General features: G+C 47.0%; 1 protein-coding gene across 3 annotated transcripts in view; it reads right to left on the reverse strand.

The window, feature by feature from the left end:
• Positions 1-12020, reverse strand: part of Ctdp1 (CTD phosphatase subunit 1) — a 105733-nt gene that overhangs the window by 29813 nt on the left and 63900 nt on the right. The window contains exon 13 of one of the 3 annotated variants that reach the window (XM_074069600.1): positions 6930-7747. The exons of the other annotated variants lie outside the window; for them this stretch is intronic. Within the exon in view, the coding sequence (XP_073925701.1) occupies positions 7606-7747 (142 nt within the window). The 3' untranslated portion in view covers positions 6930-7605. Of the gene's footprint in view, positions 1-6929; positions 7748-12020 lie in introns of those variants that run through there. 3 annotated transcript variants of the gene reach the window in all.

Genomic DNA, 12020 nt, shown 5'->3' on the forward strand with positions numbered 1-12020 from the left:
GAGCTAGGTCTCACTATGTATCCCAGTCTGGCCTCAAACTTATAGCCCAACTGCTGTAGCCTCCTGAGTGCTGGGACTACAGGTGTGTGACACCATGCCTGGCTCCTCCTCCCTTTTTGTCTGTTGGCACCTGTTTCAAAAACCATTGTCTGTAACTTAAGGTTTACTTCTGGGTTCTCGATTCTGTTCTGTGATATACACGTTGCCTTATGCCAGTATCATTCTTGATGATTGTAGCTTTGTAGTGAAATTTGAAGTCAGAAGGGGGAGTGCAAATTAGTTCTTGTTTTTCAAGATTGCTTTGGGTAATCTGGAACCTTAACATTTCCTTATCATCATTAGGATTAACTTGTCAACTTCTGGAGAACATTCAGGTCGGATTTTGACAGGGATCGCCATGAAGCTGAAGGTCAGTTTGGGGGAATATTTGAAATACTAGTTAACACTGACAATAGCAAGTCTTCAAATTCATGACCACAGTTTTTTCTATTTGTTTAGGCTGTCTTAAGTTTCTTTTAGTAATGTTTTTGGTATATGTTTTTGTGCTTCTTTTGTTAAATTTCTTTCTTTATATTCTACTCGTACTCTTTTTGATGCCATCACAGGTGGGTTTTGGCAGTCCTGAGGTTTGAACTCAGGATCTCCTGCTCTGCCAGCCACGGAATTGTCTTCTTAATTTCACTTTTGGGTTGTTCATTGCTAATGTATGGAAATTCAAATTGATTTTTTTCCTTTTGAGAAAAGGTAGACCAGTCTCTTTTGGGACTATGTAGACCAGGCTGGCCTTGAACTCAAGATGCTCCAGCTTCAGCCTCTTGAGTGCTGGGATTACAGGTGTGCCCCACAGGCCTGGCTCAATTGATTTTGTTTACTGATCTTATATCCTGGAACCTTGCTGAACTGGTATCGTCTTCAGTGGATTTTTTTTTTTTTATGTACAAGACAATTTCATCTGTGAGGATAGTTTTGCTTCTTCTTTTGCGATCTGGATGTCTTTTATTTCTTTTTCTTGTTTAACTGCCCTATTTTATTTACCTTTATTCTTTAAAGAGCACACATTTCATATATTCATTCTTTTGTGAAGACACAGGCAAAGGAAGAAAGTTAGGGCAACGTCAAGGACAATGTCCAACCACTGTAGGAGAGGCCTGTCACCTCACGCTCTGATCACTGTCCTCCTCTACTCACAGGAGGGACAATTGCACCTGGCAAGTTGTGACTGGAGGTGGAGGAAGAATGAACTGAGGGCACAGCATGGGAAACCCCTGGGAGGGACCCAAATCCTGTCAGGTAGATGCCTACAAGATACTAAGAAATGGAGTACTTTCTTTTACTCAGTTAACAAACTTATGTTGAAAACATACTAGGAGCTGGGTCTGTGCTGGGAGCAGAACCTACAACAGTCAACTGAAATATGTCCCTGCTGTCACAGAGCATGGTGTGGAAATGCCAGCCAAGAAATAAGTAAACAAACAAACAAAAAAGCAAAAATAACCCAAAGTTAACAGGGGCTATATGAGGCAGGAGTAGGCAGGTGGTCAGGAGAGTCTTCTCCAGGGTGGGCCAGCCTTGTTCAGGTAAGGGAGAAGCAAAGAGTAGGCACAGGGGCCCCAGGGCAGGAACAGCCAGAGCCAAAGAGCTAAGGCAACAGGAACAGAGCCTTTTGTGGGACTGACCGGGAAATCAGGGGCTATGGCTAGGGCTGTGGACCTTATTTTTTTGCGTGGTGCTGGGGATCAAACCCGGGCCCTTGCACACGATAGGGAAATGCTCTTACCACTGCTCTACAGCCCTGGTTTCCAAATCACTCTACGCTGAAGCTGGGCACACTTCTCTTCCTGAGGGAGAATGAATGAAAAAAAGAGTAATAAAAAAAATACGCAGTAAAAGCTGGCGATAGTAACGCCATGATACGAGCCTTAAGGACACTCAGTCATTAGGGTCCCTGCAAATGGCTACAGCAATTTTAATGTTGGGAATGTTTCATAAAACGTTTGGTTTTAATTATCAAAGTTAGGGAAAAAAAAAAAAGAGACACAAACTATGCTCTTGAAAATTCAAGAACTCGGAGAACTTTCTGGAAGACTCTCATGTCCTCTACAGGATGCAACCGAACCTGAAGCAGAGGCGGGAAGCTTCGTGAAGGTGAGGTGCAGAGGGCCGGGGGGTGACGCTGGTCGGGGGCCGGGTCAGGACGGCGCTCGCAAGAACCAGGCCGGAGAGGCGTGTGGAGAACGCAGGGAAGTTCTACCAGACTTCAGGGAGAGGCAAGGAGAGGTGACAAGTGACAGACAGTGGAGAACTGAGCTTGTCTGAGAAGGCCAGCGTAACCAGAGCCAAAGCAACAACAGAAGCTAATTTGTGCTAAGCCGGTTCGTAAAAATCATTACAAAGACATCATACCCAAAGAAATCCTGACGTAAACAAAAAAATGAAGATGAAATCCTAAAAATGCTCTGAAGGAAGCTCGGGAACACAGGCACGGCTAGTGCCAAGCTTCTAAGGTGGTGGCAGGTAGGTGGGGCTCACAGCCGGGTCAGAAATCATGACTGAGCCTTAACAGCACGCACCAAACCAACTGAAGTAATGCAAGAGATGCCGCAAGAAAAGGAAAAATTCCCATCTCAAGAACCACAAAGCTGTGCTTAAAGTCCACCAGACGGTCTTCCTAGTTTGCCGCCAACTTCTGGTGCGTTCCACAGCTCGGGGCATTGCTGAGCCCACCGCTCCTCTGTCCTGGCATGGGATCCACAGACCGGCTTGTGTGGCCCTTCATCTTTCCAGACGCCCACTGGAAATGGGTGCTACTTCCTTCTAGTTCTTGTTGAACACAGTTCCAGTTACTTAAAACGAAGACCTGGGTTGTAGGAAGTGGTAGCAGCCATTTCGATTACAGGGAAACTTGCACAAATTTATGCATTTAAAATTCAGATGAGTGAACTTACTCATTGCGTACTCATTTCTCACTGTGGATTGTTTCAAACACCAAAGCAGGCAGGACCCCAGGGGGCCAGGGTCCAACTTTCCAAGGGGCAGATCATGGCTGACCTTGTTTTTATTCAGCCCATATTCTGCTCCTCCTGGTTGTGTTTTATTGATGCAAATCCCAGACATCACACCATCTGATCCACAAGGGTTGAATTAGGATATGCTAAAAAGAAGCACAACTTCACCAAAAGTAAATAGTGCATTAATATCAAATATCTACTTAACGTATGTTTGGCGTGTATTTCTAGTTTTCCTGAATCAGCAACCAAGAAAGGCCAGCATGCCGGGATTGCTGACGTGCTTCCGATGTTTTCACCAGCAGCTCCTTCCATCCGCTTTGAATGCCTTTTAATGACAAGTGGTTTGTGTTGGTCCGATTAAAGTACAAAATATTTACAGGTAAAATACAAGGCTGAACAATGAACAAACAATGAAGGACAGGAATGTGAAAAAGGTCCCATTAAGCGGAGGGTGGGACAGGGAGCATAAATGAAGGAGGGAAAGGAGGATGAATATGGTGGATGTATTTTCTACACGTGTGAATATGGAACATTGAAAACTGTAGAAGTCACTTCTGATTAAGAAGGGAAGAGGGAAAGGTAGAATGATGAGGGAATGAACCAAACTGGGGTTACGCTGCATGTAAGGAAATGTCACAATGAAATGCCCACTACGATGACGATATACTAACGACATTTTCTCTCTTGCAAGACTGGCAGAGGTGTCACACTCCTCCATCAGGATGCACGAGACATCTGTTTGTTCTGTGACGTTAGCCCTGTTGAACCCCAATGCTCAGACCCAAGGCTTCTTCAGTGGAAAAGTTTCTCTCAGTCTCCCCCAGTGTACATAGTGGTTAGCCACCCGGGGTGAGTGCTTCTTTCCCTAAGTCATGTTCTCAGGCGGGCTGGCTACCTACCATGCCCTAAAGGTTTTACTTTGTTTGTGGAAAGAAAACCAGTGGCCCGAGCTGGCACCATCCTCTTTTGTGTCACCTTTCTTCTGGTGCCTGGGTCTTCTGAGGAAATCGGCTTAAAAATCTCTTGAGATTTTGAATACATTAATTTTTAAGGGTCAAGATGGGATTTAATGAAATGATTCTTAAGTCCACTTAGGCAGATAAATATGGAAGAATTAAAAATAAGGCCGGGGAATACTGATAACATATTAAGATGTATTACAAAGCACTTGTATTTGAAACAGCTTGATGTGTGCACATAACAGACGACATAGAATTAAAAACCCCATGTGGGGTTGGGGGTATAGCTCAGCGTTGAAATGTTTGCCGAGCACATGCAAGGCCCTGGGTCTGAGCCCAGCTCAGAAAACAAAGTCTCACCTGCAGACAGGTTTACATGATTTCCAGGTGTGATAAAAGCAGCATTTCACATCAGTGGGGAAGATCTCCATAAATTATACTGAGATGCTGCTTAACGTTTAGAGCATAAACTGCATACGTAGCTTCAACAGGCGCCAGGCAAATCGGATGTTAACGCAGAAAGCACAGTACAAGGTGAAATCTAAACACTTACCATCTGATCCAGCCATGGCGCACCCAACATTTGCCCATGAGTGCTAAAAGCACATGCCCAAAAACACATGGGTGCTCATGGCATCTTAATTCTTGACTTCCCCAAGCTGGAAACAACAAAGGGAATGCACACTCATGGTGGTCATCCAGGATGGAGTTACTCAGAGACAAAAAGAATGAGCTATGGAGAGACAGGGAAGAACACTAGCTGCATGGTACTGAGTGAAAGCCAGTCTAGTACACTGTTTGATTCCACTAAGTGACAGGGGCTGTGGGGAAGGAGAGGCAGGAGCACTGAGGAGTCTTAGGACAGAGATGATATTGTATGGCACTTTCATGGTGGGTACCATTATGCCCACCAGATGGCCTGGGTCAGAGGTCCCTCGAGAGCTTCATCCTTCTGCTGGTGGAGATGCCTGCATCACTCCACCTTTGTAAGCCCTCAGGAGCCATGGCCAAGAACGAAGGAGCTCACAGGTTCTGTGAAGACTGTGACCAAGGACCCAGCCCACCACATGGCCAAACAAGCCACAGAAGCAAGGAGGGCAGGGACATGGGTGGAGGCTGCAGGGAAAGGGGGTGGACAGCAGCCAACAGCCCAGTGGATGGGATGACGGTGGGGGAGGAGGTGCTCAGCACTCTGGAGCCTCCAGAAACATATCAGTCTAAGAGCGTGGTTGCATGTTCCAAGATGGAATCTTTTTTTTTTCCTTTGGCGGTACAGAGGTTTGAACTCAGGGCTTTGTGCCTGCTAGGCAGGTGCTCTACTGCTTGATCCACATCTCCAGCCCCTTTTCCTTTGGCTGTCTTGGAGACAGGTTCTTCGTTTTCTCCCATGCCAGCCTGGATTACCATCCTCCTATTTTAGGCGCATACCACCGTGCCCTGGTATTGAGTGAAATGGGTGTTATTAACTTTTTGCTTGGGCTGCCCTCAAATGGCAATTCTTCTGGTCTCAGCCTCCCAAGCAGCTAGGATTACAGGTGTGAGCTACCAGTGCACGGCTCCCATATGGAATCTTGATGGTCATCTCATGATTCTGTTTTCACTTCCGTGCCAATGCAGCCCCATCATGAGGACTTTGCCTCTTTTCTGTTTCACAGGAAAAACTGATGGAAAGCACAGATTTTGATATTGCTGTTGAGGAGTATGTTAGTAACTCATTCAGAGATACATCTAAGGGAGGCTGTGGCAAAAGCGGTGCCTGAGTCTCAAGTCTGTTTGCGTACTACCAGTTTCTGGCCACGTCACTCAGGAGTGAGGGTGGAGTCTGCCCATCTTAGCAGTGCTGTGGGGCAGGCCTGGCCTTGAGTGGGGGCCACAGAGAGGGTCCAGGCTCCTGATGGTGTGTGAGCCTCTGGTGGTGCAGCTGCACTCGAGGCTCCATCCACAACTTCTCAGAAGAGTGAGTCAATGCATGCAGATGAGCACACGAGTTGTGTTGATGAAAAATAATACACTCTTGGCCTAACACTTTGCTGTCAACATGGTGGCTAACCCAGAAAGAGAAACAAAAAACTTGATGTTTCAACAGTGTCTTTAGGGGCCAGGTATGGTGGCATACACTTGTAATCCTAGCCACCTGGGAGGCAGGGGTAGGTAGGAGGATCACAGTCTGAGGTCAGCCTCAGAAAGATTCTATTTGAAACACAAACTAAAATGAACAGTTCATTTTCTGTCTGCTCAAGTGACAGAGTGCTTGCTCAGCAAGTGTGAGGCCCTAAGTTCAAATTCAATGTTGGTGTTCTGCGATAGCCTGGTGCCCTGGCTGTCACATTTCGGATGCAACATGGACTCTGGACTTCCTCTCCCATTACACACCGCTTAGTGGGACCAGCTCCTGGAATGTATAAGTGTGGGGATGACTGAGGGAGGCTGCTCTGTCCAGATACTTCACACCACCACTGCTGGAGGACATTGTGCATCCCACTGCTTCTTATGAAGGGCCAATGTGCCAGACCCTGACTGGTCCAACAGCAGTGCACACCAGTGCTCTGGTGCTCCCACTCTATGAAGCATCCATCCTATGTATGGGTCACAAGCACCAGGCCAGAGCTGTCTTTCAAGGTGTCTTTCTAACAATTGGAAATGACAATGACCTCATGTATTATTGATGTTTGGGTATGACCATTTGAAAAGCTCCCCCCAATAATGGAAGGAGTGACGGATATGGAGTGGCCCGATAGAGTGAGTTCTATCAACTGTCCTCTTGTATAGATTTATAAGGCCCGGGTAATTCTGAAAATCTTTAGGGTCATGTTTTCTGTTCTACAAGCTCTGACAAGAAACCAGCTCAGAGATGGTCACCCCACACAACAGTGTCCAGCTGCTAAGCTGGATCCAGCTAAGAAGGATCTGGAGAGGGGGCCGGTCCACTATTATATCGCACCAGAGAAGAGAACTTACAAAAAGTATTTTTATTAAATGAAAGAATCTGTCTGGTGGGTCGAATATGAAATATACAAAACTTTACATCAGATCTCGTAAAGCAGCACAAAGCCTCCCAAGAGCAGGGAGGCTCCCGCTCACCATGATGCCACAGCAGGAGGTCACAGCTGCGGTAGCCCAGGCTGTGGGGAGGAGCCCCATCAGAAGCCTCAGGTCACTTGTGGGTCCACTCAGGCTTGCCCATGCATCTCAGTGTTCTGTACAAATGCTGTTTCATTTAAAAATCCTTCAAAATTCTGAAAGCTTTGACAAAAAAAAAAAAGCAGGACAGGATGCCAGGCTCTTGCTACATTGTTCTCTAAAAGTCTTGTCGGACCCCCAAAATTTTCACCCGATTGACATGCTTGTGACATCTACAGGGACCCCCCAAAACCCTCCTATGCGACAAGAAACCACACACTCCAGTCTCGCTGCACAAGGCTCTGCTGAGCTCTTTGGCATAGCACACTGACTTCCCATAACACTCTGTCACTTAAAAAAGTAGACTTTCCTATAGTAAAACTTCTTAAAAACACCTATTTCTGCAAAATAATGTGTTTCTGTATGTGGAGCTCTGCAAAATATACGTCTTTCTGGAGAAAGGGACCTAAGCCAAGGGCTAGCGCAGGGCGAGTGAGGTGGCTGCTCCGAGGCCCAAGTCACATGAGGTCGTTCAGCTCCGCCTCGAGTGCTGCTGCCATCTCATCTGCCTCTGAGCTGCTGCCCTCTTCGTCCTCATTGCTGGACTCCTTGCTAGACTCACTGGCAGCATCCTCCTCGTTCAACTTTCTCTTGTGGCCTCTGAAGAGAGAAGAGAGGCAAAACTGCCGTGAATACTGGTGGTGGGCCAACAGGCAAAGTGCTGCTGTCAGGGTGGGATATGCAACTGCAAGGGGCCTCCCCTTGCAAGGACACAAGCAGGGTCACCAGACCCAGAGGCCATGTGTACGCCATAGTTGGGGGCACAGGTGGGGCACATCACATGGGCTCACTCTGCCCTTTGCTGCTGGGTTCCACATTTGGAGGTATGCTAGATGGCAGAGGACCATGAGTGCTGGTCAACACTCAACATTCAGGCACATACCAGGAAAGCATGACACCACTGTGAGGGGAATTCTGTACCTTACTCCAAGTGACATTTTAGGTGGATAATAAACACTGTAATGCCAGCAGTCATAGCAAAGGAAAATACAGTAAGAGAAGGCTGGTGACATATTTGATGCTCAAGCCCTATGCTGTGCGCTTCTGACCTCACTGGAGCATGCTTCAACTTGACACGGGCTGAACACCATGGGATAGGACAGGGGTGGGGAGGGTGGGGATGTGCCTCCATTCCAAGTTCCACGGATATGCTTTAGAGGAGTCAGCCATCACTTGTCTGTAGACCCTGCCATCAGCCAGGCATGCTGTGGCTGTTTTCCATACCCACAGCTGACACACACCATCTTCCTCTACCCAAGCTCCAAACACCATCAGACTTTGATTGGCAGAAAACAAATAGCCACACATGAGCAACTAGCCAAAGTCTCACACCAAAAGGGCTCTGCTAGCACAAGTGCTCATTATGTCTGAAACAGAGAACGAGAGCCGACTCAGGTAACCAAATGTGACCACTGGTCATCTCGGTTAAAACTCAATTCCTCAGGCAAATGCTCACAAAAAACTAAATAATGAAGCAGAACAAACGCCAGCACTTTGTGCAACTAGCAAATGCCACCATGTGTTACTTACGAGGCCTGAGGACCAATTCAATCCCAGGAATCTGCAGACTGGACCAGAACACACTTAAATTTCCAAAGTACTGATCAGCAGTGTTGTGTGACACCTTCCCTTCTTATGACCCTTGAGGGTTTTCCTGCCTGTGGTGCTCAGCTGCAGCCTTGCAGTGAAAGCCTGACTGAATGTGTGGTGCCATACCTGATTTTACCTGATCAAGGTAGCCAGGCAAACAGGTCTATGATGCCAGGCCTGACACAGCCCGGAGTGTGCTGTGATCAGTTATTACACAGATTTTTTTCTTTTGTGGTACTAGGTTTTGAACTCAGGGTCTATACCTTGAGCCACAGTCCTTTTTACTGTGTGTGTGTGTGTGTGTGTGTGTGTGTGTGTGTGTGTGTGTGTGTGTGTGTGTGAGCCACAGTCCTTTTTACTGTGTGTGTGTGTGTGTGTGTGTGTGTGTGTGTGTGTCAAGTTTTTTTGAGATAGGGTCTTGCAAACTGGTTTCAAACTACAATCCTCCAGATCTCTGCCTCCTGAGTAGCTAGGATTACAGGTGTGAGCCACTGGTGCCTGGCCACAGATTGTTTTGTGTGTGTGTGGGGGGGGGGGGTAGGACGGGGGTTTGAACTCAGGGCTTCACACTTGTAAAGGAGGTGCTCTACCGCTTGAGCACACTTCCAGTCCATCACACAGATTCTTTAAAAACATTTCTCTGGTTGACATATAGATAGATACATAGCACATAGGTACCATATGGCACACACAGTGGAAGGTAACAGATATAAGTGAAAACATAGTAATTTGAAGCCACTAATGTTGGTTATTAGGAAAACAGGCAACATGACAAAGTGATCTGATGGAGGCCACAGAAGACAAGGCATGCACCATGTGGACTATGCATTCCAAGCACCTATCATGCTATAGTGGACCCGGTACAAACCTCCTTGGGGTCCCTGGTTCCTGTAAGGCCACATATGCCAGTCTCCTCTGCCAGCCTAGTCCTGCCCGCCCCTGCCTCCAATGAGGAGGGTAACCTTTCAGTACATGTTGGGACCCCTGGGCCACAAGATCTTCTTGTCAAAAGCTATGTGCTCTACCAGCCTAAATTCTGTATGAACATACCCTTTTTATGTCACCTGTAACGAATATTCTCTACTCAGGAAAAAGGTTTAGTTTGTTATATAAAAAATGAAGGGTTGAGGGGCTGGCAGAGTGGCTCAAGTGGTAAGAGTCCCTGCCTAGCAGGTGTGAGGCCCTGAGTTCAAATCCCATGATACAAAAAAAAAAAAAAAGAGAGAAAAAGAGGGGTTGAGCTTAAAATTGTTAGGAAGGCAGCACTGGATTACGAAAATCAAGACTCTAAGGAATGATGTAGAAATGTCGGCAGAATTCAACTTCCCCAGTAAAGATGGCATAAGGGGCTTCCCAAGTATATCTTCCTGATGGAGGCAATGAGACACACCAATGGCCCGGCCCACTTTCACAAAGTAAGTGCTGACCAAGGGACAAAAAAATCCAGTCACAGGGGACAGGGCACCCCAGCAGGGACGGGATGCAGGCCTTTGGGAACACAGGTGCAAAGTCCTCTGCTCCAACACATGGTGCACAGTACACTGGTTCACAGAGCACTAGCTCCCTGCTCCAAGCCTTCAACGGCCCCAGAACACAGCAGATACAGGAATGGGGACACATTGCTGATACATTTCAAACTCAGTCCACACCTGTGGGAAGAAAAGCCCTGGAGACCACCCACAAGAGACCATTAATGTGCCTTCCACGGTGGCTGTGCTGCATTCTGCTGGCAAACAGGCCAAGCCGACCGAGGACCTGGGCAAGTTCACCCTGGTCAGGACGTGACACTGAAGCTTTTTGCTCTGGTCTTTGCCATGCTAACCAGTGGGTACCAGAATCTCACTGTGGCTTCATTCACCATCCCCTGGTTAACATTCCCCTGGTATGCATTCCCCGCTGTTTGGGTCTGACAGCTGTCTACACAGGGCAGGTCTGACTCCTCTGCAGATGTGTCCTCATGCACATTTCTTCCCAGCTTGTGGATGTCTTTTCATTCTCTTAAGCAGTTTAAATGTGATAGTTTGTTTTATGGCTTATACTTTTAGTATTGTAACTAAAAACTCATTGTGTGCCAAATATTTTCTCCTGAAAACTTCAATGATATATTTAGGTCTGCAATCTACTCTGAGTTTATTTCTGTCTATTGTAAGATATGGGTTGAGATTCACTTTTCTGCATTTGAATATAACTGTTGTAGCATCACTTCTAGGGAAGAAAATTTAAGAACCGAAAAAAATATATATATATACCTGCGATTCAAGGAATCCTTTGAATTTTGAAGCAAGATATGAAACTGCCCCCAAAAGATGTTATTTGGCTACATGAAAAGAAACGTTTAGCAAACAGCCCACAGAGCTGCAAACACTAGAATTTCAAGACAGGTGGTGCATACAGCATAGCCTGCAATGTATAAAAGCTTCCACAACCAGAAAGACAACAAACAACTGGGAGAAACGCTCCCTACGCACAATAATATAAACCAAGTTCAAGATGGACACTAAACACAAAGAGGAGCAGATCCGGTCACAGCCAGGTGACACACCTCCTGCCATGCTGAGCTTGGTCCTGCGAAGGTCCATGGGCAATTAGTCTAGCAGCACCTACCACCACTGGACACCCAGCGCCTGCAGGACGCTTTCTGACAAAAGCAAAGGCTTTGCAGGTGAGGTGCTGGTCTAGCCTGCGCACCACCAAGTCTGGAGCTATAAGGGGCAGCTTGCCTTGTGGTGACGGGAGAGGAGGTGTACACACGCCAGGTGCTCAGGGGCAGAACTGGCTGAAGCTGAGGGTGAATGGGATGCAGGACAAGGGTCAGGACCACTGACACCATGTTTTGAAAGCAGTTGCTGTCTGTGCTTGTGGAGCTTTAAATAAATCTCATCCACTCTCCCAAAACACCCCTTCTGGGTTCCATGCTTCCTTCTCCAGCAGTATCTTCAAACTACGCAAGCCAAGACTGTCAGTAGCAGAGGGTAAGTGCCCGTGGGAAAGGTCACTGCTCTGTCTTGGGGACAGACATGAACCCAGTCCTTACTCTGGTTGGGCTGCACACACTGGACTGTGTTTTGGGGATGTCAGGTTCTGTGGAGAACCCAAGGGAAAACAGGCAACACGAGGCCTGATGCACAATATGGAGAGGAGCTCTGTTAGAAGCGATGAGGCAGAAGCAAAGAGCTTATGCCAAGTTCCATGAAGTCTGCATCACCCAGCTCCTGGATGGGAGGGGAATTAATTCATAGTCACCTTCTTATGAAACTAAAAACACTGACACCCCTTTGACTTC

Source organism: Castor canadensis, chromosome 4 (genome assembly GCF_047511655.1).
Source record: "Castor canadensis chromosome 4, mCasCan1.hap1v2, whole genome shotgun sequence".
Lineage (NCBI taxonomy): Eukaryota > Metazoa > Chordata > Mammalia > Rodentia > Castoridae > Castor > Castor canadensis.